The sequence below is a fragment of the Phalacrocorax aristotelis genome, chromosome 8, assembly GCF_949628215.1.
Source record: "Phalacrocorax aristotelis chromosome 8, bGulAri2.1, whole genome shotgun sequence".
NCBI classification, from domain to species: domain Eukaryota; kingdom Metazoa; phylum Chordata; class Aves; order Suliformes; family Phalacrocoracidae; genus Phalacrocorax; species Phalacrocorax aristotelis.
Genome location: NC_134283.1, coordinates 12,567,641 through 12,594,298, shown reverse-complemented (window position 1 = coordinate 12,594,298; position 26,658 = coordinate 12,567,641). Strand labels below are relative to the sequence as shown.

At 42.9% G+C, this 26,658-nt stretch overlaps 3 protein-coding genes across 7 annotated transcripts in view; 2 read left to right on the top strand and 1 right to left on the bottom strand.

Moving 5' to 3' along the window:
* The window catches only part of ANKRD27 (ankyrin repeat domain 27), a 57,788-nt gene extending 39,857 nt beyond the window's left edge, over positions 1-17,931 (bottom strand). Inside the window, exons 1-2 of one of the 5 annotated variants that reach the window (XM_075101442.1) lie at positions 8,190-8,272; positions 3,363-3,421 (exon numbers count right to left, since the gene is read on the bottom strand). Coding sequence is in view for 1 of the 5 variants with exons in the window: in XM_075101439.1 (XP_074957540.1) it covers positions 7,191-7,200 (10 nt within the window). In the remaining 4 variants the exon portion in view is untranslated. Of the gene's footprint in view, positions 1-3,362; positions 3,422-7,061; positions 7,087-7,190; positions 7,262-8,189; positions 8,288-17,907 lie in introns of those variants that run through there. The other 4 variants (XM_075101441.1, XM_075101443.1, XM_075101439.1 and 1 more) reach the window with 4 other exon arrangements.
* Positions 8,419-12,902, top strand: RGS9BP (regulator of G protein signaling 9 binding protein). The gene has a single exon (XM_075101445.1). The coding sequence runs from the start codon at positions 8,866-8,868 to the stop codon at positions 9,577-9,579; it is 714 nt and encodes a 237-aa protein (XP_074957546.1). The 5' UTR covers positions 8,419-8,865; the 3' UTR covers positions 9,580-12,902.
* A 128-nt stretch (positions 17,932-18,059) lies between the features above and the next one.
* On the top strand, positions 18,060-24,614 carry NUDT19 (nudix hydrolase 19). Its single transcript, XM_075101444.1, has 3 exons — positions 18,060-18,808; positions 21,924-22,131; positions 23,247-24,614. The coding sequence occupies exons 1-3, from the start codon at positions 18,107-18,109 to the stop codon at positions 23,471-23,473; spliced, it is 1,137 nt and encodes a 378-aa protein (XP_074957545.1). The 5' UTR covers positions 18,060-18,106; the 3' UTR covers positions 23,474-24,614.
* Positions 24,615-26,658: the final 2,044 nt, after the last annotated feature.

Genomic DNA, 26,658 nt, shown 5'->3' with positions numbered 1-26,658 from the left:
TGCCTTTCTCCATAGATCATGGAAGTGGCATGAAACCATTGTATGGCAGTTTAACACATGAGAAGAACCTACACCCAACTCCCACAGATTTTTAGATAGCCTTGCAGTTTCAGCTATACTGTTAACTGATCCATAGTTTGTTAGATGATCTACAGTCTGGTCCCTCCTTATAACTGGGCACAAGGAGAGCTAAACACAAACATGATCAGCTAAAGCGGTAAACCATTTCCACTATAAAGTTATCACCAGTTACCTCCAGCTTGGACAACCTCAGCCTAAACCACTGAAGTTTGGCAGCAGAAGATAACTGCCTCAGAGTTGTTAAGTTCCAGATAAAATGGTTCATCCACTTTCAAAACATACAATAAAACTAAGAGCTTCCATGAAAGAAGGCTAATTCAGCAGTCCCAAAACATTGTTGTTTGGAGCACAGATCTGAAGTTTGCTTACTCCAAGGGGACAAAAATGTTTGCTTACTGACACCTTCAAAAGACTAGCCAAGATCAGTAATTACATTACTTCAAACCTAGAAGTAGTACAGCTTTGCACAAGATTTGTCCTACCACAGTGCCTTGATAAACAGGATTATCACCAGTAATTCCACAGCTGATGATTGCTATAAACACTTCCTGGCAGGCAGCTGCAATCCCAGTTCAAGCTGCAGGCTTCCTCAGCCAGTGGTAGGGGAAGGAGAAAAGACAACACAAGCTCCATGGCAGGTCTGCTGCAGGAACACAGATAACTCACTGATCTATAGAATATCAGGGCTACAACAGATCTTAAAATGCAGGATTAGTTAACTACAAAAAAACCAACCCTGCCTATTGAACAACTGGCAAGGCCACAATTCTGAGTAAGATCTTAAATGACTGCAGATTACAGTCCAAACATTATATATAATAAGTTGTCACTGATTCATAAGTCAAGCACCAAATGGCTATATGTACACATATGTGCAGCCTGCAAAAGAGTCTGCCATGGCAAGACTTAGCTTGGAGTCCTACATCCTCTTTTGGGTGCTGCACTTCAGAGGAGATGAACAGACTGGAGGAGACTCTGAAGTGAGAAAGGCAAAAGTCCTGGAAGCAGGATCCAAAACATGAAATGCAAAGGTGTTTTTTATGCTGAAGGAACTGCATGAAACAGGTAAGAATTTCTTTCCTGAGATGATCAATCTCTCAGTGAAGGGCATTTTTTCCATATCAGTAAAAGAAATAGACCTTAGCCAAAAAAACCAGACTCAGATTACAGATCAGAGACACCTTTCAGAAGGGAAGATAAAGCCATGCTTTAGATTGCTCGGCAAAGCTATCATGTTGTAAATCTTTAAGAACCTGTTAGACAAATCTCTACTAGAGATTATAATGGACAGAGTGAGGCTAGATTATATCGTCTCTAAAGGCACTTTCCAAATAAAGCTTTTATTAGTGTAGCTGGCCCACTGAGGCACCTTCATCTGCCTTTTTATTTGGTGAATTCATGTTCAACATCTGGTTAAGTGGTCGATGAGACTGCTATGACCCTCCCCAAGACAGTGATGGAGAAAATATTAGCGTGCCATGTACTGTGTCAGGGAAAAGAGCACATTGACACAAGGCAGCAACCAAGCATGAGACTGCAGAGACAAAACTGCAGTGCACAAGCATTTCCAATTGCTATAGCTAAGTTGCCACTTCTTCAGCTTAACAAATCTTTAAGACCAAAGACTCTCCCCCTTCCTATTACAGGAAGGAGAACACATTACACAAATCCTCCTCATCCAGAGACCCATATTTCACCATCAAAAAAAAGAGACTGATAAGTTGTGTCCAGAAAGAAATTAAGAACAACATTTAATTCCCTGGCAAAACAGGTAGAAGAGACTTATGGGAGGAGGTGAGCTCCCACAGAAAACATGACCTTATGAAGCTTGCTGTCTATACAACTGATGTAGCTCTTAAATAATTTTCTGCCCCTGAAAAAAACCACAAGCAACTAGAATACTTTAAGAATCTTTTCAGTTGACAGATCATCATGAGAAGAGCTTGAAATTATACTCTTCAGTTCCTGGTTCACGAGTTACACACCACAAATAACTAGTTTTAAAACACTTAGCGGCAGCCATGTAGATTCTTTTACTACCGGACTACTGACAAGGTTGAACCACACTTGAGAGCTCCAGCAAGAAATGGAATGAAACTGCATTCAAACATGGAATTCTGGCACTTTAGCTACTGTGATGCACCTAAGATGCCATCAAAATGCTGCACCCCAAGAAGGAAGCTGAAACTTTAGTTCATAGGAGTATTTGTCACCCACCATGAGCAGAAGCAGACTGCAAACTCTGAACTCCGCACCACACACATGTTCCCACACAGCAGGAAATAACCACAACTAGCCAAATTAGTACTGTTTTGAGAATCACAATTCTGAATTTCCTTCCCTTTTCTCTCCCCCTTACCCCCGCATCTGCTCAGAGCTACATTAGTGGGTATCTATCATATCCGATTAAAATGCGGCATGAAAAAGAATGGGTAGAATACTTAACTGAAATAGTTAAGTTACTATATTCACTCAGGCCTCCTTCACCTATCCACAGCATTCTTCAGAGACAGAAGTGTGGGTGTATAAACTATCTACAGTTTCATTACAGAAGAACAAAGGACTTTACACTAAATTTAAATAGATTAAGGCTACAGAATCAAAAGAGTATGTTAAAGCTTCCTCAAATTTTGGCTCAGGCATTTTTGTCATTAAGTCAATTTCCTTCCACCCCAAAAGTTAAATGCATCTGAAAATACTGGCTAATGCATTGCTGTAGTTATAGGAACGCATTAGAACACTCCACTGAGAGTTTGTTGGCAGAAAACAACATCCAACTTCAACCTAATTTAACTTGGGGGGGAGGGGGAAGGCATGGGCATCAGGGGGAATACAGACTTATTCTTCTAGTTGCACCTTGCACAGCTTTAGATTTACTAACATTACAAAACCAGGAAATCTACAAAGCCTTATATACATTACCAGAACTGTTTAATGCTTAACAGAAAGGCCACTAAAAATTGTCATAAGCCATAATCACTATGAAGTTTATTAAATTCTATCATGCTGAGCTGTAAAGCAATACACAAGTACTAATGTTACATAAAAGGTTTAAATAGAATCACTTAACTGTGTGGCTTTGTGTCTGTAAAACAGAAATAGCTCAAATTGCTGGAAAACAGAAGCTGGCTGATTAGAGAATCTAATAAGCATTGTGTTACTGTTTTTAAAAGCCATAATCATAACCTTAAAACAGCCAAATCCTCTCTAGATTAAGAGCAGAGTGGTAATTCTAATGATACAACTAATGGTACAAAGGGATAGCTAAAGTGAAAACATACCATGGGATCCAAGCACATCACTGTTTTCTCCAGAACACTGGAAATGAAGTCTTATGACCCTTGGTAATGAAAAAAAAAAAAAAATGAGTAGGATTTAACTATGACCATTTATTTTGTCATTGACAGTGTTTTCCTTTAGAGATTATCAAGCAAGGTACCTTTTACAGACCTATCAGGTTTCGGTTCCTTTTAGTAAGCACTTTGAAGCTCAGAAAAACACCCATGAAAGCAGAAGATACAACTTCCCATTAACAATGCAAACACAATGACATGTCCACATTCAAGTTATACAACTATTAACTCTATTAGGCACGACATCTTCTGAATGTCCTGCTATACCACTATTAAAGGCCTAACCAACATAGTTTAATATTACTTTGGCACAGCAAAGGCAGTAAACAGCTACCAAAGTTGGTAAAAATTAGCAGCTTCATTCAGTAACCAGAAATCTCTTCAGGAAAGCAAGTTAGGATATTACACTGGAATGATAACACCAAGTACATCAGTGTCATCTCCAAAAATGTCCAGCTACAAAGAAGCAGAACGACATGTTCTCCAAAATCTTCAAGACTAGATCCATTAGCATGTCATGTTCAAGCAGCAAAAATCCACTGAATTTTACTTGCATGGTAATACTGTGAAGTTTCACTCCTCCTTAGCTTCACATGACAACATCAATTTCATCTTAGCTTGCAGACTCTACAACAGTAAGAAGTAAGGCTTAGTAAACCAGTAACCAGAATACCACTTGCTGAAAGGCTCAAAATGAGAAAAATCAGAACAAGCAGCAACTTATTAACTAAAAGATACTGAGGTCAGAGTAGCAGGCATCAATTTTTCTGATAGTTTGTATGTGTATTTATCACACCAAACTACAGAGCTCTGCAGAAAAAAAAAATGAGAGGAAGCAATTGTTCCCCAGTTCTAAATGACCTTTTTTTTCTTAAACAAGACTGCTTCCCCCCCCTTTAAGACCACCACTTGTTAGCAAGAACAGCTGAAGCTAAGCATATCTTAAAGCACTTGAAGCAAACAAGAATCTAACAATAGAATTTAACTAGTCTCAGTCCAAATAAGCCTAGTTACCACTTCAGCCACTATTTTACCTGCACCATTACTCCTCATATTTACCCCACTTCCAGGCAAAGATTACCATCTGGACTTGAGCCATCAAATCAGCATTCATCTCAAAATAAAAAAAGATCCTTTCTCTGTTTCTGAGCTCACCAGAAACCTTACTCCCTACCCTAAGATACAAACACTGAGCACCTTATGAAAAAGAGCTGAGACATATTCCAGTGCACCTTGCTCACCACAACAGAGTAAAGGAGGAAACAATCTGTTCCTCCCCCTTTTAGGTTCAGCTGCAGCTTGTATTGATTTTGTGAAAGTGAAGTATGTCAGAACACCTCTGAAATATCAGATTATAGAGTGGTGAATTTGCATCAGTCAGCTCAAGGCTTCCTAGCAACCAAGATAAAACTAAGGTTTATGATCCCAGACCACCAGTCTGACACCAATGGAACAGGGTCTGAGAAGGAAGGATCAGCAGGAAGTTGCTCTTTTCTCTCAGAATCTCCCCTTCAGACACACATTTCTTCCAGTGAAGGGTTAAGAGCTGGCATAGGATGTCATGATTTTGGTTTTGTCTCTGCCCAACACTCCCCAAGGCCCTTTTTGGGCCTAACAGCTCTGGCTCTCCTACCACTGCTCCCACCCTTCTCAGACACACCTCCCCTAGAGACCCTACAACACCTGCCAGCAACAGGGGAGTGAGTACTGCACAGACCCATTTCTACCAGTTCCTCATGCAACTTTTCATTATGAACTCCACAACTGAGCCCGTTCTTACAAAGTAGTAAGAACGTTCACCCTTTGTATTTTAGCAGTGTATTTGCACTGTAGTTTGATGTGGACACATTCTTATTTGTCTCAGACTTGAAGAACATACTGGCTTGACCCTCCACAGTCACTACTTCTTTCCTCCAGAGAAAGTACGTTTTAACATGAGTGGCTTATCCTTCACCAGGCAAGCTTCCCACTTTTATCAAGTCATTTCCACTGATTTTTGAGATAAGCTTACTTCTCATTAAGCGAGTATTAGGAACAAGCTGCGTTCTCTTCTTCACAGCACAATACAGACCAGATTCCCAATTCTCAGTTCTTGCAGGTTTAGAAATCCACCAGAGTAGCTGCAAAGAATTTTCATTCTTTGGCTTACCACTATTAAAGCTGCATTAAATTCTCAGATGGGGAGCCCAGAGCTATTCACAAGCAAGCCCTGGAACAGAGTGCAGAGTGCGCTGATCAGTGAACCACGTAAACAACTACAAGGAACATGCTTAGAGCAAAACATTAACAGAAAGTGCAAAGTTTCCAAAGCAGCTTCTCAAACAAGGATGCTCCTCCAAATATTAGTGAGCTATATTTAAGGGCACCTCCTCAGGCTTGCAGGGTTATCAGCACGTGCACGTTTTTGGAGGAGAGGAACAAAAATTAAGGAAATACATGGATGAACAGTGTTTTACTTAAGCCAGTTATTTTGATCCTTTAGTTACTGAAGCAAGACAGTGGTATAACTCCCCAAACTGTGCGCCGAGGGTGCAGTGGGCCTGAACAATGTATTGCTGATGCGTGGGTCACAGGCGGTAACGCCATTTCTTGACTACAGTGTTACAGACCACCGCTGTTCACAGCAGATCGCAAAAGGCTGGTATCAACTCCAAGACTAGCAGCAAGTCTGTAAAGAAGCAAACTATGCAGGGTCAGACCCAGCACAGACCACCCAGAAAAACACAAGGGAACTGAAGCCAGCATCCGAATAGCTTTCCCAGGACAATATTTTGGCTAGTCAGCCTCTTGCTTGAAAGCAGTATCAAGATTTGGATGTTCAGAACATCATGCCTGTCTGACAAACTACAGCTGAATTTTAAGAGTTTCCACATTCTACCTGTATTGGATAATTGAATGCAGCAGAACTTAATTTAGAACTAATCTAATAACAGACTCTTTCTTCCCACATGACACACCTCAAGGTGTATTTAGCCATTATCGGATACAGATTACAACTGCTGTCACCTTCAGGTTTAAGCAGTCGCAAGTTCGTGAAACAATACCCCCTCTCCCTCCCCTTCCCAGCTACTTTCAGAGAAGCAGTTTCAAGATTCTGACATGCCACAATGAACAGTAACTTTAGTGATATGTGGCAGACTTTAAGCACAGCTACTACACACACAAACATGAGTGTTAAGCTTACTTCTAACTAAATTATACAAGTCACCTAGGACTCCAGATTCAAACCCAGAGCTAATCCCTTTTCCATCTGACAATGATTAAGCAATTCTAAGACTTCACTTATCAGGTGAAAACCATCCTGTGTTTCTCTATTCCTACAAGGAAACAGGCATTATTGATTTGCTGCTTCTAGGCTACCAACATACAAATTGATAGTTGGTAGAGCACTACTCTGCAGTAACCTGGCAATCTACAAGTCAGAAGGCAGTTTCTTCCACAGGTGGCAACCTGCAGTAGAAGCTATTTGTGGCTTAATTTTGGCCCTAATTCTAAGGCAGAACAACAAAAAACAGAAGAGCCCAAGCTACCAAGATCCAGAAGGACACAATCCAGACAAGACTCTTTAGGCTGGACTCGGCACCAAAAAGCTGGTCTGCCTGGACTCTGCTCCTCATAGCAAGTTACCTCGCTCACAGCACACACCACACTACACGGCTGGCACGATATGGGGAAGGGTCATGCTCCACCTTCTCACAGGAGTATGTCTTCACATCTTTTTCAAGTTACTATAGCATCAGAAAACCACTCAGTTACCTACAAACATTGAGGTATTTGTAGTAGCATGTTATGTTATGACAAGCAAGTTCTCTAGGAGTCCATTTTGGCAAAGACACATCACATGCCAGAGACAACACAGTTTAGTTTACTGCGTAGCACTCAACATCATTGATTCCATTCTTCTAGAGGGTTCAGGTGTACATATGAACACGGCCTAGTGCCCATCGCTAATCGTGACGCTGTACTCCAGCACAATCACGAAGTGGTCTGTGAAGCATCGCGTCTGTTAGGGAGGCACTGGCGTGTTCCCTGCGCGTTCTGACGTACGACTGCTAGACTCGAGCGAACTGCAGGCATTCCGGATGCCACACCGGCACCTCCCATCGGCCGCCTTACACGCCCCGTGCGAAAGAGGAGAGGACTCGTGTTGTCCTCTGGCGTGCACCGCCCTGAGGTGCCTGCGACACCCGCTGCACCGCCAAGTCCGGCGGGAGCCCGACAGCACTGCTCTCACGTAAACAACCCGCGTAGCTGGGGTTAAACGAAGTTCAACAACGTTCTCGGACGTTCCTATCGCTTCAGCACGGTGAAGGAGCGGGACGGGAGGCAGGTGCCAGCGGGACCGCGGACACTGACAAGCGCCGCCCATCCGTGCGGCGGGAGCGGGCAGGGCAGGGGAGGGCACGGCGGAGCCCAGGCCGCGGCCGAGCCGCTCCCGCCGCGCGGCACGCGAGGGCGCGCGCGCCCTGCCGCCCCACCCCCCACTCCCCGTCACACCGGGGCGGGGGTGGAGGGGAAGGGGAGGCACCGCCGGGACCACCCCAGCGGCGGGCCAAACCGCTCCCCAGAGCTGGTCGCCCGCTGGCGCCGCGGGGAGCCACCCTCCCGCCGCAGGGCCGGGGCCGCCCGAGGTGGGAGCGCTACTTACACCGACAACATCGTCCCCGTTCCTCCGCGGCCGCAGGGAGCCGCCGGCGCCCGCCCGACACCCCCCCCCCCCCCCCGCAGCCGCTCCACGCCTCAGCTGAACCCTACCGGGATCCAGGGCGGGCCCGGCGCGGCGGCGGCGCCGCAGGAAACCAATGGCCGGGCGCCGGCGGGGAGCGAGCAGGAGCCAGGCGGGCGCCGCGGGGTCGCAGCCGGCAGAGGCGGAGCCTGCCAGTCCTTATAGGGCCGGGCCGGGCGGCGCCCGCCACCGCGGCGCTCCCCGGGCGGCGCCATGTGACCGTGCCGGGGCCAGTTCCACCCGAGTGGCGGCGGGACGGCACGGCAGGGCAGCTGCCCGCCTTTCACTCCCCACAGCTTTGTCCTTCGCCTGTTTTTTTTTTTTTCCTTCTCCCTCCTCGGTGTTCGGCGCCTTTCAAGAGGCGGCGACCGCCGCTGGAAGCACTGGCTGCCGGTCAGCGCGGTGCGGAGCCAGCCGCCGCTGTTCGCCTACAGCGCGGCAGTAGCAGGCGGGAGGCAATGCCGCCTGCCCTCTGGCGTTCCCCGCTGCCCGCCCGGGCTCCCGGAGGCGTCGGCGCCGCCTGAGCAGCCGGCGGGGAGGGCAGGCGGGTACCGGAGGCGCTGAATGCAAGCGCGACCAGTGGCTACCGCTTGCCATGTGGGCTAGTAGCGCCTGGCCCGGGCAGGTCTCCGGCAGCCGGTGAGCGGAGCGGAGTGGCGGCAGGGCCGGACGGCGGGGAGGCGGCCCCGCGCCGCCGCCGGGACCATGATGAAAGAGGAGTGCAAAGCGCTGCTGGACGCGCTCAACAAGGTTACTGCCTGCTACCGGCACATGGTGCTGACCATCGGCGGCACCTCGGACTCCCAGAACCTGCGGGAGGAGCTCAAGAAAACCCGGCAGAAAGCCCAAGAGCTAGCGGTGGCCAACAGGAACAAACTCACCACGGTCCTAAAGGACAAAACCGTGACTAAGGAAGATAAAGCCGAGTTTGAGAGGCTATGGGTGATTTTCTCCACGTGCCTAGAGATCCTGGAGATTGACATGAGGAGAGCCCTGGAGCTGGGCCACGAGTTCCCGCTAAATGTCCCCAAAAAGCACCTGATCCAGACAGGCATGAGCGGGGGAACCTCTGGCGTGGCCGCCAGGGCGATGAGCATCCAGAACATGAAGTACGAGGCCGAGCACAATATAGACGTCGTGGATTTGAAAGACCTCGAGAACGAAATCAACCAGGTAGGAGAGATGATGTACGAGATGGAAATGAAGGTCAGTGTCCCCCAGTGGACAGTAGAGGCTAAGCAAGACCCAGGGGCTGAACTGAAGTCCACCATCAGCGTGGGCGCTTCTTCTATTGGCATGATCTCTGTGGAGGAAAACAAATCCTTCTGTGATATCAGCAAAGTCCTAGCTGGGATTATTTTCTCCGCTGTGCTCATTATCGCTATTGTCCTGGCAGTGTGTGTGGTAAAACTCTCTTAGGGTGGTGCAGGCTCTGGCAAGAGCCACCCCCTTTCAGTCTCTCGTTGGAGCGTGTCACACCTCACCTTTAATTTCAAAACGGGTCACTTGGATGAGCTCAGAACTTAAACCTAGCACTTGGAAAAACAAACCTAAACTTTTGCGTCTCAATATCCTAAAATGCGGGATTTGTTCTTTCTTGCTTTTTGAAGAAAAGAGATGCAAATCAGCCAGCAGAATAGGATGTCTTCATCTGCTGGACTTGTAATGGTTAACTCTGAAGTTACCAGGGTATTAGCACTACTGGCTATAGCAGGGATTTGTCTGCTATTAATAGATCACTGTTCTCAGAAGCCTGCATTTTTTGTTCTTGAATAGCCTCTGGCGTTTGCTGCTGGTCACTGTTTACAGTATTTGGGAGTAATACAAATTTGGAGGCTAACACAGGTGTTTTGTCTGACAAAGTGAATAGAATACAGGGGATTGGGGTTTTTTTGTTTTGTTTTTCCATCAAATACCCAAAATGCTATTTCAGTGGAGGAAAAGGGGAGGGATGAAAACTCCTATAAAAGAATGTAAACAACCTCTATTTTAGACAAGTTAATGGCTGGGGAGTGGGGAGGTGTGGAGGAGGATGGAGAAAACGAATAAGCCATGTTTGATACCAAATACTGTTTGTTGATTTAGACTAGACTGTCTAGAACCCAGTTGCAAGGGTTGGCAGACCACACGTAAATGAATAATGGCTTTCCAAATCCAGAGAGAAAAAAGGGAGGGTTGCATATTTAGAAAAATACTAGCAAGCCTCATGGTTCTCATCCACATTTAGCCTGGTTTTGTCTTCCCCTGCAGAAAGGCTGATTCTTGCCACTGGTTTGAATTTTTCTTTCTGTCAAAGCAAACAGTTTGCACTTCACAATTAACTATGAGAAGCAGCAATTAATCTATCTGCAGCAGAAGCAGTAATTTTTAAATAGATTTTGACAAAAGTGATGTCGAGTTAAAGCAGACCTTTCTAATCCAAAGAGATTATTGTTGACATGCAAGGAAGGATTGATCCCTGTATATGTGTAGTCACATTTCTGCAAGCTTCTGAATTCTTTGCAGAAATCTAGACAAAGCTAAAAACGTGCCTCAGTTTCATCTCTCATTTCATGTCTGATTAATCATCTAGCAAACAGGAAGCCTGTAGGATTAGTCCAACTTGATACACTGCAATTTTGGGAGGTAAGTGCAAGACCAGTGTAAAACTTTGCAGTGCTTCCCTATTAAATTGTCAACGTTTAAATGTAAAACTGGGGGGACAGACACTAACTTGATAGAGAAGCTCTATGTTTTGTAAAAGGACCTCTGTATTATGGTATTTATTATGTAACTTACATAAATATGTTCTTTTACTGTGAACACATACTATCCTTTCAAGAATGCTTGGTACATACTTTATAGTGCCATAGGTGTATGAGGCGCACTCCACAGGTAAATATAAAGACCCTGTAGTACTGGGGGTTTAATAAATTTTTATTCTTCTGCATTGATTGCTATGGACACATCAAAAAGTAACAATCAGACATGTTTTGTGAAGTTACTAGGCAACAGTCTTCATGCCTGTTAAATAAAATTATGTTGCCAATACTCATAAACAGCTAATATTTTTGAGTGAAAAACTAAACATACTTTGGAAGACTACAGCAAACAGTTTATTCTTTAAGAGAACTGGATTTGGGGAGAAAAAGTGCATGACAAATTCAAATCTGGTCACTTGTAGGCAAGAAAAAAAACAGGTGGGGAAAAATAGTAAGTGGAGGCTTGAATTAAAGGCTACAGACTACCATTACATTGAAGGATAATGTGAATTCTGCACATTGATCCAGTCTGGCTCCAGTCTCATGGAAATTCACAGCTTTATAAGATGACTCCACATTCCTTTCTATTGTATTTCGCTCACTCCATAGGATGTGTTTTATACATAGTTAATCTAGGTTTGTAGAGATCCCTGGCAGCACTAACAAAGTCAAGCCTGTATTTATCGGTGCTACTGTTTCTGTCTCGAGAAGGTGTAATTGCTGTGTGTTGATTTAAGTGAGATCTCCTTCACAGTCAGATTGAGTAAACATATTTATGGAAAATACAGCAAAAGCTGCAGGAGAATGTACGTATTTGGATTGTCACCACTAGTCACTACGGATTAGTGGGTATTTTCACTCTTTGCACTCTCCTTAGTTCACAGGAAGGTAGATGAGAAGTTGGACTCTATTCTGTGCTTCTTGAAAACTCCATGTTCCTTTTGAAATCAGGTCTTTTAACCATGTGTTCTGAAAACGCAAGTAATACAAGTCACATTTCTGGTGGATAAGTAAATGGCAACACCTCTGGCATTCATTATCTTGTATCCTGAAGTGGGTGTATTGTTTAGCCACGGTTAGTTGTGTAGAAGAATTTTTAAGAATAGTGAATCTCATCTTCAGAAGCAAGACTCAGTGACTTGGTATATTGTCGATTTTCAGTCCATTGCATTTTTTTCAGTTTGGATTTTTTGATACAGGACTCAAAGAATTCATGTAAGTAGTCCATAATTATGTAAGTCTTGATTCATAATGAATATGCACACAATTAGTATTTAAAGAATTGAACCCTGGAAAAACGATGTCTTTTCAAATCTTAAGAGAAAGCTGGCTGCAGATTTATTAATCATTAGTTTATACCTAAAAATCTGTATCGTTATATTTAGGCTATCTGAAATTAAAAGATGAAGTAGAATTCTAACAGAGGATTGGCACCATCTAAAGGGACAACATTCCTGCCATTAATTTCCTACACTTGATAAAAGTGTTCACACAGTGGGACAGTTCAGGCATGACAGCGCACAAAATCAAAACAAGATGAAACCACCATTGCCCAAAAGTACTGATGTTTCTTTTAAATTAAGAAATAAAGAGACGTGGATTTGCAGTCTTCATTTTTCCCCCCACACTGGAATGCAACTGGAAGGAGGCCGGAAATGCTATTTTTGTAAGTGAAAAATAGGAAGTCAAACTTCAAAATAGACTATATTTAAATAACACCATGAAAATGCAAATACTCTCACGCTGATCAGTGAATGAGAATGTTATTGTGTTTTCAGTACAAAAGATGATGGTCATTGCTTAATTTCAATGTTGTTCAGTTCTTTTGTCTTTATTCACAGGATACACACATTAAATTTACTGTATACTAAAATCTTATTCCTGACTTGAATTACACTGGTTTTGCCTGTGCATGGGTGGTATTTTCTACACTTTGAATAATTTGAACTTGTTACTGTCACTATTTATTTAACTTAAAATAAAGTATGTTCTTATAACTTACTGGTTGGCTTGCAGCAGTAATTAAACCCAAACAAAAACTGGAATATTAGTACAGCTTGTCAGTAAGCTCTTCTAAACAAAAAGTTCCTATTTCAACCACACGAATAAAGTAACATGCTAAGCCCTCTCCTTACATTTTTCTTTACACAAATGTACCCTTCTCAAGTTCCTGAAGTTGAACATAGTGATATATCTTCATTTATACTGCAAGGGAATCAGCAGGCCGAGAAGTCAAGGAATCTCTGCATTAGAAAACAGCTACAATAATATTTAGGATAACAGGGATGATGTTGCCTTCAGCACTGCTTGTTCAGTGTTGTTGAGTAAAGTACAGAATCATTGGCGTGGGCAACTGAAGACTAGAGAACATGCTAAACTAAACTAACAGATCAGATCATCGCTTGTTAGGATGAAACTCTGTCCCCTTTCAGCCAGAAAAGCTTGCGTTTACTTTAGCAAAAGATAGCCACAACCTAAGGAGCATGAAATTTGGTCCTGTGGTATTGATAGCAACAATGATCAACAGATGTATCAAACTATCAGAACTGAGTCCGTTAAATGCAGCAATTTGTAATTTTATTCCAGCACTTCCAGTCTATCAGCATGAAAACCCTTTATGCTGTTTAGTTTACTAACAAAATGAACACAACCATATTTAAAGTGATTCTGCTTATGATGCAAACAATGTAACATCAAACTTCAGCATTATGAATATGAAATAAAATTAGTTTCAAAATTCTTAATGTAAATATGAAAATATTTTAACATGAATGCAATTATTTAAAAATGGATTAACCGACTGGTGTCATTAGCTTTTGGATTAAAAATTAAACACGTGCTTATTTTCTGTAGTCTGAAAGGATTGGTTATGGGCTTCCTTTTCTTACACTGTTTGTGTTGGTTATGCACGTTTTCCAGAAATACCTTTATATTTAAGTGCTAATGGAACTCCTAGTCGACATATTTACCCTTCACAGATTTTCATTACGTAAAAGTCATTCAGTAAGAACAGTGGATTATAGATCTCTAAGTGCTTTCTCTCAATACGATTATGTAAGTCTTTTAATGCAGGAAGAGATCTGGACAAAATAGTAGCCTACACGTGAGCAGCATTTGCTATAGTAAGCATACAATAAGAACGGCCTTAGAAAAGAATGTCTTTCATACAAAATTATCTGCATGTGTTAAGGGAACGACAAGAAAAGGAAGGAGATGGATGGATGTAAATATGTCTTCATCTTTTTGTTAGCAAAGTATGCTTTCTGTTAAAAATAAGAGCATCACAATGTTAAGGTATAGCTTCTCTGTGAGAAGACAGTGTCATATATCCAGTGGGGCAAAGAAGATAAAATATCCCTGAGTGGAACTGACTACCCATTTTCCAATTAACTGAATACAGAATAAGAGTAAAAATATATTGATTTGCTACATGTCGATATCAGTTTTACAAAAGACAACCCTGATCTCTGTTTCACACTACAAGGGACTTTCTATTGGAAGATATTGGTCCCAGAAGGCTGGATTCTGTCATCCATCCTGACAGCTTGCTGCTGCAGTACTGGGATACAGCTGGAGATGTAGCTTCATCAGTTACCACTGCTTAAACCTAGGGAAAGGTGAAATGTGACATGGCATTTAACCAGCATGAAGGCTCTTCTGCACCTTCTCATACAGTCAAGCACAAGCATTTCATGCTGAAGCAATGTGACTAGAAGCCATGTAGGCAAATACAAATAAAATTACAGTATCTCTGAAAATCTGTCACCCACAGAGGCTAGGTAGCAAAAACAATTATGTGTATTGCTTAGCTCCAGTAATTTTGTCAAAATATCTACTGTGGTTTTCCTAAGAGTCAGAAATTGACTTCCCTAGCCTCCGCAGGGTCGGGTGGGTTGTTTTGTTTTGTTTGATTGAACTGTATGTTTCTTTTATTTACACTGTATTGGGTGACATTATTTATCATATAATTACTAATAACACTTCCACCAAATAAACTAACAAATCCCTAAAAGCTAGTTCTACTTCAAGTGCACAGAAATGGAAGTCACAATCATAGATTAAATGTGTGGTCTGTTATTTTGGTCAGTTTTCCACTATGCATTAAAGAAACCCCACTGAAGTCTATGATCAGTCAAATCTCACATGCACAAATGTTCAATGAACACATACAGTCAAACTCATTGATGTCTCACAGCATTAAGGAATTACTTAGCCCAAAACATGACTTAAAAAATCACAGGATTTTTGTAAGAATAGTAAAGTCAGGTCATACATCCAGGTATAATTGTCTCAAGGAAAAAAAAATTCAAATTTCAAATGTAATTACTCTGTATGATCTTGAAGAATCTATATATAAATAGCATAAACCTTAGGGGAAAAACAAGAGAGAGAGGTGGAAATGAGAAGGCTGAAGAAAATATTTAACTATTTATACCATATAAAATGACTGAGGAGTACCTGAGACACCAAACATGATATGCCCTTAGCAACTTAATCTAATATGCTAATTGCATGTGTAACCTTATATATAAATACACATTTGAGTCCTGGTCTTAGAGGAAGGGATCTGAACCATTGCTCATATAAACCACCACTACTCAGTTTAGTGAGAAATCACATGTGTGAAGACTATTAATGTAATTAAAAACTGCAGAATTAGAACCATAATTTCTGTTTGCGTAAGACATGACCCATTATGTGTCTGTTGGAAGTAGAACATTTCCAGTTGTTGATACTACCTGTAACCTAGCTTTCTGATCTGCTTTCATTTGTTGGAATATGGTTTTGTATGAAGGTAGCTGTATTTTTTATTTCCATTGTTAGTCAATCTATATAATGGTGCTATAATCATAAACCTTAATTTGACTTTTATTCACATTTTGGACACAATGTTTGGAAAACTATACAGTGAATAATCTATTTACATACTCCAGGACTGTGTGGAAAAACGCAGCGACTGGACTCGAGAATAATTTTTGCCTTAACCTGTACTTGTCTGGCTTTGGTCCCAAAGGACTCATTGCTTCAGATACTGAGAACAGCCATGAGCAATGCTATAACCACAGAACTATTTCTCTACCAACAGTCTGCGTGCAAACAGCAGTGTATATGCCAGCCACACATTCAATTTCCACCCTGCTATGCAAGAATGCCTATGAAATTAGATCTGCTAAGTTTAATACCAGTGGACACCAGTGAAACCAGAGGAATTGTTTTCCAGGGTATTCCTGCTGTACATATTAGGAGTTGTGAGAATTTACAGTGCACTAGGTGAAAAATATAAAACCACCCCATTTAGAAACTTAACAATATAATCTGCAATGTTCTGAATTATCAGATTTTCCTACAGATGTTCTGAAATAACATTCCACAGATATCAGACTCTGCATTTCTGCATAGTAGGACAGTTCTGTCTATGTGTTGGTATTATAAATTATTTGAATATGACGCTGTTCGTTATTGGTATGTGAGTACTTTCTACTTAAAATGCCTTTATGCTGAAATGATCTGACATAATGGACCGTAAATCTTTTTGATCAGCCATCAAGCTCATTGGACATTAAATCTTGAAAACTGCAGTAGTTTATTAATATTTCACCAGTAAAGCAGCTTTTAGGCAAAGCAGGTTCTGACAAGATGTATCCTTAACACAATAAAATAGGTAACTGGACAAAGAGTGCAAAAGGCAAACAAATACGAGGTAAACACGATTTTAGCTTCAAAATGCCTTCTAATAGGAAACAGGCACATTAGTGGACCTTATCCTTCTATTGCCTAAGACAGTAATCACTGATGAGCAATGATGATTAAATTGGTACAAAAAAGGAGGCTAGAGTTACAAGATGTCCTGGTTTTGCTTGTATGTTTGGTCACAAGGAAGAAAAGGAGAGGGAGGGCAGACTTGTATATTGCCTGGCTATACTGTAGCTGGCGTTCTGCCCCACTTTCAGTATAATCAGCTGGCTGGCTGACCTATTCTCTGCTGACTGCAGCCTTGCATCAGGACGAACTTATGTCCCAGCTGTGTCTGTGTAGACCTTGACTGCATTTTCTGGTTTTGTCAATTGACATATTCCAGCATCCCACTGGTTTAATTGCCTCTAAGCATCATTTCAGTTACGGTGAGCCACACCTCACAGGCATTAAGTACATGCTGAAATAGAAAATAAAATGGAGAAGTTTTCAGAGGCATGTGTAGGTATGTGGGTATTTGCCAAATGGAATCTAGCAAGAGAAGGATTATGAATAGGAGGAGGATTCTCCATGTTACATGCAAATATTCTTACAAAATTTCTCAACTTGTGTCATCAGCTTCCTTCTGCTTAAACTCCTTACAAATTCAGAACACCAATCTATAACTGAGAAATCAAAATCGAATGTCAAACTAACAAAATAAAGTATTTCCTAAAGTGCAATGTCCGTTCAAAGGACTTCTTCAAGGTTTTGCTATCTTGCCTGACTAGATTTTTTTTCCCCCCAGGTAAAAACGTACTTAAAAGCCTCAGAACAGGAGAGCTCTGTAATAAAACATTAATTAAAATTCTACGTACTTGTCCCCTTGAAGCCTGCTAGAACAAATTCAAACAACTTGGAACATGACATGTTTAATTAAAGACCTAAAATTATTTGTGTTATCAACACGTCTTGATGTGGAATTGAGATAAGGAGATTTCTGTGAGGCCAGCTGGCAGGTCAGCAGCAGCATTACAATGCCAAATCCGAGTCCCCGGCCCCTGACCCCGGGCTCGTTTCTACGGCTGTAACTACAGCCCCTTCAGCAGTACTCGGGAAGACGTTGCAGTCCAACAGTGTTCACCATTTACATCTTGTCCTGCTGTAAATACACTCAGCGAGTGCTGTAAAACCTCGGGGAGTGTGAACTACTCCAAGCCATAGTTTTTCAAGTAAATTGAAAGTCACCGCCTCGTTTCTCTCAGCCATTCGCCCCGTGCCTGTAAACCCTCTGTATTACCTTAAGCTTTTGCCCTCTGGGGACACCACTTACCGGCTTAAGGCTGATCGGGACTGAGGCATTACTGACCGCCTCTGGCAGGCCTCCAGCCCACCACGTCCCTGGGAGGGCCAGGCTTTCCCGCCGGTGCCTCGGGTTGCAGTGGCTCCTCCGGGAGCCCAGGCGGCGGTGGCGCCCGGCCGGCCCCGCAACGCGATCGCGGCCTCAGCCTCCTCCTCCTCCACCCCTCGGGATGAACTCGCGGCTGCGGCACTGGAGGGAAGCGGCGACGCTGCTGCTCGCAGCGGGGACGCCGGCACGGCCGCCGCGCTCCCCGCTCGGCCCCTTTGACTACGAGGTGCTGCTGCTGCAGCGGAGCGCCTGCAGCGGCTTTATGCCCAGCTCCCACGTCTTCCCAGGGGGTCTGGTGGAAGCGGCGGACTTCTCCGCGGAGTGGCTGGGGTTGCTGCCCGCCTCGCCTCAGTGCGGGCTGGGTGCTGTGAGGCCGCCGCCTCTCGGCAGCAGCCGGGCCCCGCTTTTCGCCACCGACCGGCAGCCGCTGGGCTCGCCGCTGCCTGGGGAAGTCGCCTTCCGCATCTGCGCTGTCAGAGAAACCTTCGAGGAGGCGGGAATCCTGCTGCTGGTGCCAGGGCGCGGGCCGGCGGCAGGCAGCGGCCCGGCCCCCCCGCTGCCAGCGGAGCGCCTGCCCCCCGCTGCCGAGCTGGGCGAGTGGCGGCGCCGGGTGCAGGAGGACCCGGCCTGCTTCTTGCAGCTCTGCCGGCACCTGGGCTGCGTCCCCAACATTTGGGCGCTGCAGGAGTGGAGTAACTGGCTGACCCCTGTCGGCAGGGCCGGCCGCGGCGGCCGGCGCTATGACACGGCTTTCTACCTGTGCTGCCTGGAGACGCGACCGCCCCACACCTCGCAGGATAATCGCGAGGTGACAGCCGTCACGGTAAGGCCCCGCCGCAGCGCTGGCGTGGGAGAAGGCGCCTGGGCACTCGGTGGCGGGAGCACGAAGGGCGCCGCTTCTGCCCTGCCTTCCCTTCCCCTCCCTCCCCGCCGAGGAGCCGCCGAGCCCCCGCCGGCTGCCAGTATAGCCCAGCGGGAAGGGCGGCCAGAGAGTCGCCCAAGGGCCCGGCTCCCTCCCCGTCCCGATAACGCTCCCTTCAGATGTGTGGAAAGGGAAGGGAGTTTTCATCTTCGTGGCAATCTTCTCCCTTGTATAGCTCTCCTTCCAATCGGCCAGTGCCGCGGCCCCCTTTAGTCAAACGTGCAGCTCTAACTGCTGGCTGAAAGGGTTGTTTTTTTCACGGTCCTTTTACATCAAGTTTAATGGCTGTCGTGGTTTAACCGCAGTCCCAACTGAGCCCCACACAACCACTCGCTGACCCTCCTCCCCTCCCAGGTGGGATCAGGGAGAGAATCAGAAGAGTAAAAGTGAGATAATTCATGGGCTGGGATAAAGACAGTTTAATAGGACAGCAAAGGAAAATAATAATGATGAAGGAATATACAAAACAAGTGACGCACAATGCAGTTGCTTACCAGCCACCAACTGATGCCCAGCCAGTCCCCAAGCAGCGATTGCTGCTCCCTGGCCAGCTCCCCCCCAGTTTATATACTGAGCATGATGTCATATGGTATGGACTATCCCTCTGGCCAGTTTGGGTCAGCTGTCCTGGCTCTGCCCCCTCCCGGCTTCCTGTGCACCTGGGAGAGGATGGGAAGCTGAAAAGTCCTTGACTAGTGTGAGCACTGCTCAGCAACAACTAAAACATCTGTGTTATTGACATTCTCACACTAAATCCAAATGACAGCACTATAGCAGCTACTAGGAAGAAAATTAATTCTATCCTAGCCGAAACCAGGACAATGACATAGGATGTGTATCACGTCAGTTCATTTTCACCTTGAATTACTGTATCTTTCAAAGGTGGATGACATTCATTTGTGCAGTATCAATGGAGTATTGCCGTTACACCCTTAACATTCAGCATGTTTGGAGAGATCCATGTGGTATGTGCAGGGTGTTCTAGGGCTGCAAGAGCTGCTAGTAATCCATGTCTTTTGCAGTTATTTGGAATATTTTAAGTAACATACAAACTTACTGAAACATTATATTATTAAAACAATTTTTGGAGCTATACTGATTTTTTACATTTTTTTTAATTGGAGGAGTAAGAGAGTCAAAAACATAAAGCAGCTCAGGGTCAGGTACATTAAGGTCTAAGTTATTCTAGAATTTTGAGAAGTTCAAAAGCAAGTTAGAAGTAGGTGAGAAAACAGGCAGTTCTGTAAAAGTTTACCTAATGATTTTGGTATTAATGATGTTTCTAGATTATTTTTTTTAACAGATCTTGCTACATAAATTTAAAAGTGCCTGAGATATTATATTCAAAAGAGTTCATGTTTGTTGTAGTTTTGTTAGTAACAGCATAAATCTACTGCAAATGCTTATGCACACATTTATATTACCAAATTCAACATGTGGGATGAAATGAAGATTACTAATGGTTTAAACACACAGAACACCACGATATATAAAATCATGGAATCATTATGGTTGGAAAAGACATCTAGGATCATAACGTCCAACTGTTAACCCAACACTACCATGCCTCCTGAACCATGCCCTGAAGTGCCATGTCTACATGTCCTTTAAATACCTCCAAGGATGGAGACTCCACCACCTCTGGGCAGCCTGTTCCAATGTCTGACCGCTCTTTCAGTACAGACATTTTTCCTAATGTCCAATCTAAACCTCCCCTGATGCAGCTTGAGGCCATTTCCTCTCGTTCTATTGCTAATAACTTGGGAGAAGAGACCAACACCCACCTCGCTACAACCTCCTTTCAGGTAGTTGTAGAGAGCGATAAGGTCTCCCCTCAGCCTCCCCTTCTCCAGACTGAACAACTGCGGTTCCCTCAGCTGCTCTTTACAAGACTTGTTCTCCAGACCCTTCACTGCCCTTCTCTGGACACGCTCCAGCACCTGCATGTCCTTCTTGTGTTGAAGGGCCCAAAACTGACCACAATATTCAAGGTGCAGCCTCACCAGTGCCAAGTACAGGGGCACGATCACTTCCCTGCTCCTGTTGGCCATGCTATTGCTGATACAAGCCCAGATGCTGTTGGCCTTCTTGGCTACCTGGGCATGCTGCTGGCTCATGTTCAGCCAGCTGTCAGCCAGCACCCCCAGGTCTTTTCTCACTGGGCAGCTTTCCAGCCACTCTCCCCCAGGCCTGTAACGTTGCAAGGGGTTGTTGTAACCAAAGTGCAGGACCCGGCACTTGGCCTTGGCCCATCAATCTAGCCTGTCCAGGTCCCCCTGCAGAGCCTTCCTACCCTCAAGCAGATCAACAATCCCACCCTATTTGGTGTCATCTGCAAACTTACTGAGGGCACACTCAATCCCCTCATCCAGGCCATTGATAAAGAAATTAGACAAGTCTGGCCCCAAAACTGAGCCCTGGGGAACACCTCTTGGTCCTGGTTGCCAACTGGATTTAGCTCCATTCACCACAACTCCCTGGGCTCAGCCATCCAGCCAGTTTTTTTACCCAGCGACAAGCAACCTATCTAGGCCATGAGCCACCAAGCTTATGTTTAAGCATGAATAGCTGCGTGTTCATGCTCTGAAAACAATGGGTATAGGAAGCAGATGTTTAGAGGCACTTTTAATTCTTGAAGCATCAGTAGCAACCTCTGTTAACTGAGTTCACATTGAGTTTAAGGTTTTCTGTAGGTTTCAGTAGACTTTTAGTCAGGCCCCTAAAACAAGTCTCAGTTTTAGTTTCCAAACATGGCATGCCTACTTGCAAAATTAAAGTTTATTTCTTTTTATAGGAAAAAGAATAAATTTTATCAATTGCTTATGATTTTTTTCCAATTTTTTAAAAATTTGTTGTTATTTTGGATAGTTTATTCATGGGCTTTATTGTTTCAGAAAATTTGGACTATTTCCAGCTCTTTTTCTGTAAAGACTTCCTTGCTAATGGCTTTTAAAGTTATTGATACTTTCTATCTGCTGATGTAATTATTATTTCAGGGCTTGTTTTCATCTTATAGTGGTCATCACCTCCAGAAGCCATTGAACACTTGAAATCTCAAGAAATATGGTTTGGTCCACCTCAGTTCTATGAATTGTGTAGACTGTGCAACTTCTCTTCACTCCGTGAGTTACACAAGTTCAGCTCTGATCGAGCTCTAGAGGGATGTGAGCGCTGGATGCCTGTGATGTTGACAGCTTCAGATGGCTACATTCAGCTATTGCCAGGTACGAAAACAGATGAAGGTTCTTTTAAATATTAAACTTTGCAACTAATACATACTCAAGCCACATGACATAAAACTGTCTATAACTGTAAAGAAAACATTATTTTAAGTCAAAGTTACCGCATGCTTTTTCTACTGTTTGGCTTCCTTTGACATAGTTGATAATGGCTACTGTCAGAGACAAGATACTGCAAGACAGCATAGTTATTTCTGTACTTATAATCTCATTGTCTCATATTGTTGCCATTAATATGTGTATTTATGAAGAATTTCCAGCATTTCACCTTTTTTTTTAATCTGAAGGTTGTATTAGAACTCCTCTTGCTTAGTCCTTTTCAGTGGGAATTCTCATTTACTTCAGTTACCTGTTTGTCTTCATAAGCGCAAGTGGATCAAGCACAGCTGCAGTATCAGTCTTCAAAACTGTAGTGATAGGGCAGTGATCTAAAAAGATACACTAATTCATTTGCCTCCTGCCCTTTCTACTCTCATTTCATATGATGTACATTTTTGCCTTCTCCTTAAGAAAATCTGCATCTACTATTTTTTTTTTTTTTGGCTTCTTTAGTTTGCTTTTCATTACGCTTTCTCCTGGTTTGGGGGGTGTTGGGTTTTTTTTTGGTCACTATTGACCTCTTGAATTTCTGTATTTGTGGTATATTAGGATTCTTGCACAAGAGTAACACACATTTACATGGATATGGCAAAACACTGTTTTCTTCAACAGAACAGAATGAAGTAACAGTTTCTATTCTTAGTCCTATTTGTAGCCTATCTTTATACACTTGGAAAAGCATTTGTCTTGTTCTCCACCTATTATATAAACTTATATCTGACCAGGCTGTGATTATAGCATATTAGTATTACCAGGAACACTTGAACATTCAAATCAACACCTTGAATGGGCACGGCAACATCACTGACAGATACTTCAGAAGTTTACAGCTCTGTCTTTAAATCTGAAGATGCTTAGAGGGAATTTCCTTTTGTATTGTGAAATACATTCCACTGAGTTTCATGTCCTGATAAATACTTAAAAATTGCTACGGTCACTCAATCAAAAGGCTGAAAAATAAGGTAGGCAATGTATAACTAAAACTTTTTTTCTGCCCCCAGGAGATGAGTTATATCCAGAAGATCCAGATTATACAGGAGAAAAGAAAATAATCATGTCAACAGACAAGAAAGTTGAAGATCTCATGAAGGAGGGTAGTGTATTTCACAGGATAGTAATAAAAAACATCTACAATCTTGCTGTCTACATTAATATTCAAGCAAAATATAAACACATTAATCCATTGATGATAAACTCTGATTGTTCAGGTTACAACAGCAGATTATAATATCTTTTTGGTTTAAAGCTAGAATATTTTTAATTACATACATATTCACTGTGCTTTTGGTCCTTTCTAATCATTGCCAAATAGTCAGGAAAATATTCCTTGGTGCTGCCAAAGGATTTTGTGTGTGTGTGTGGTTTGAGATTTACGTGTACCTAATTTTTTGAGTCTCTGAAATAGCACAGTTGTGCCAGTTACAATGTTTAGAGGCTACTGAAAACTTAACCATCAACTTAATTATTAACTTAAATGTGATTTGATGGTAATTATACCGACACATTACCACCTTATTCTACTTACATAATAATCGCAGAATATGCTGCAACACTGGTCTCTTGAGTCACACAGGTCCTTTTCTCACCGAAAATTTAAGAATAAATTACGTTCAGAATAAGTGTGGTTGAAGAATTCTTTTACTGTGCTTCCTGAAGTTATCCATTAGACAACTGTGTGTCTAGGAATGAATTAAATCTCCCATTCTTGTCTGCTGACATCTTCCAGTCTGTTCCCTCTTTAATTTTGGGGAAAAACAGTATGTATGTATATATAGATTTATTACAGATTAAGCTAAAATTAATTTTTAAAAAATAGTTAATTCTTATATTCAATATACCTAAATTCTTTCCTAATTGTAATCTATCCAAAACTTCACAGTTTTCAAAGGCAGAAACAATTTATACAAACTAAGCCATCTATCAGATTGAGTGCATTCTCAACATTCTTTTTACCTTCAAGTTGTTAACAATTTTAAAAAATTGAAAAATAAATTGGTTAGCTCCAAAAAGATACCAGCAACTTCAGGGAATATTGTAGTGCCTTGGAAACACCCACTTCCATATTTCAACACCTCACATTTTGCTTCTCAACTACTTTACTAAATATATCTGAGATATAAGAATTTCAGAGGAAGGATTGCTGCTTGGTTTTTTGTTTTGGATTTTTGTTTGGTTGGTTTTGTCTTTTTCTGTGCAATAAGTAGAGTAAATGGAGCAGTGATGTAAGTTCTTTATCTGGAAGAAGAATGAATGATGACCTGAGATTAGCCAGTACAGTTCTTCAGAAAGCTTTGTTTCAGCTTTTGTTCTGTATTTCAATTAAAACCTTCTGCAACATTGTCATTAAATTGAATTGTTTGTAGCATTCATTTGGATTGGAAAAATATGTCTTTTCTCTCTGAACATGCTCAGACCATTCTTGGTTTTGCAGACCTTGCTGAAATTTGTATACCTCTGCTAAACATCGATCATATGAAAGAGTTATGTTATTATACTGCATAATATACAGTATACGTATTTCTTTCAGAATATTCTGGCTAACTCTTCTGAACACAAAGACAACAGGAGAATTAAAATAGAAAGCAGAGAAAGCAAAGAAAGTACCCTGTATGGCTGTCTTACATGATTTTTAGCTTTTTGAGATTAAAACTGGACACGAGTACTAGGAAAACAACAGGGAAAGATCATGTCTGTGGCATCTGTAGTAAAAAATATCTTGGCTTCAAAATTATTCAGTTATTTATTCATAATGAACAACATAAGTCATCCCAGTAATTGCCAGGCTGTTTTACAAGTTAAAATTAGAACATGCACAAATTTAACAAGATACAGCACTGATAAAGATGATGTATTGGTTGGGCTCTCTCTACCTTCTGCGTAGAATGAAGAATCCTTATTTTGAGCTGGTAGACAGTAATGCAGCAAATTAAGGTTATTCTGTCAGCCCAGGAAAGGGGGGCAGAGAAACACTTGCAAAACTATTTCTATTTTATCATTGTTGTGTAGCAACAATGGTAAACTACTCTATTCTGTTCCTGCCAACAGAGGCTTAAAAAAACCAAATACCCTATTGGTAATAGAATCATAGAATGGTTTGGGTTGGAAGGGACCTTTTATAGATCATCTAATCCAGGACCCCTGACATGGCAGGAACATCTTTCATTACATCACGTTGCTCAAAGCCCCACCCAACCTGGCCTTGAACACTTCCAGTGGTGGGACATCCACAACCTCTCTGGGCAACCTGTTCCAGTGTCTCACCACCCTCACTGTAAAAAAATTCTTCCATGTGTCCAATCTAAATCTACTCTCTTTCAGTTTAAAACCATTACCAAACCTTGTGCAGTCACTACAGGCCCTGGTACAAAGGCTCTCTCCATCTTTCTTTTAAGCCCCCTTTAAGTATTGAAAGGCAACAATAAGGTTTCCCCAGAGCCTTCTCTTCTTCAGGCCAAATCAAATCAACTCTCTCAGCCTTTCTTCACAGGAGAGGTGCTCCAGCCCTCTGGAGCCATATTTGTGGCCTGCCTCTGGATTCACTCAAGCAGGTCCATGTCTTTCTTGTACAGGGCACTCTAGAGCTGAACACAGTACTTGAGATGGGGTCTCATGAGAGCAGAGTAAAGGGGATAATCACCTCCCTCAACCTGTTGGCTATGCTTCTTTTTATGCAGCTCAGGATACAACAGGCTTTCTGGGCTGCAAGCACACATTGTTGGCTCATGTCCAATTTTTCATCCACCAGTACCCCCAAGTCCTTCTCTGCAGGGCCACTCTCAATCCTTTCACCACCCAGTCTGTACTGGTACTGGCAATTACCCCAACCCAGGTACAGGAGCTTGCACTTGGCCTTCTTTAATTTGATGAATTTCACATGGGCCCACTTCTCACACCTGTCAAGGTCCCTCCAGATGGCATACCAACTGTGCCCCTCTGCTTGGTATCATCTGCAAGCTTGCTATGTCATTAATTAAGATAATGAATACTAATGAAGTACTGGTCCCACTATGGACCCTTGAGGGACACCACTCATTACTGGTTTCCATTTAGACATTGAGCCATTAACTGTAACTCTTTGGATGTGGCCATCCAGCTGATTCCTTATCCATCAAATCCATCTCACTCCAATTTAAAGGCAAGAATGGGCACTATGTCAAGGGCATTACAGAAGTCCTGGTTGCTCTTCCCTTGTCCACTGATACAGTCACTCCCTTGTAGAAGGCCACTAGATTAGTCAGGCACTATTTGCCCGTGGTGAAACCATGTAGGCTGTCTTGAATCACCTCCCTGTCTTCCATATGCTTCAACATAGCTTCCAGGAGGATCTGTTACATGATCTTACCAGGCACAGAGGTGAGGCTGACTGGTCCATAGTTCCCAGGGTTCTCCTTTGTAAAAACAGGTGTGATATTC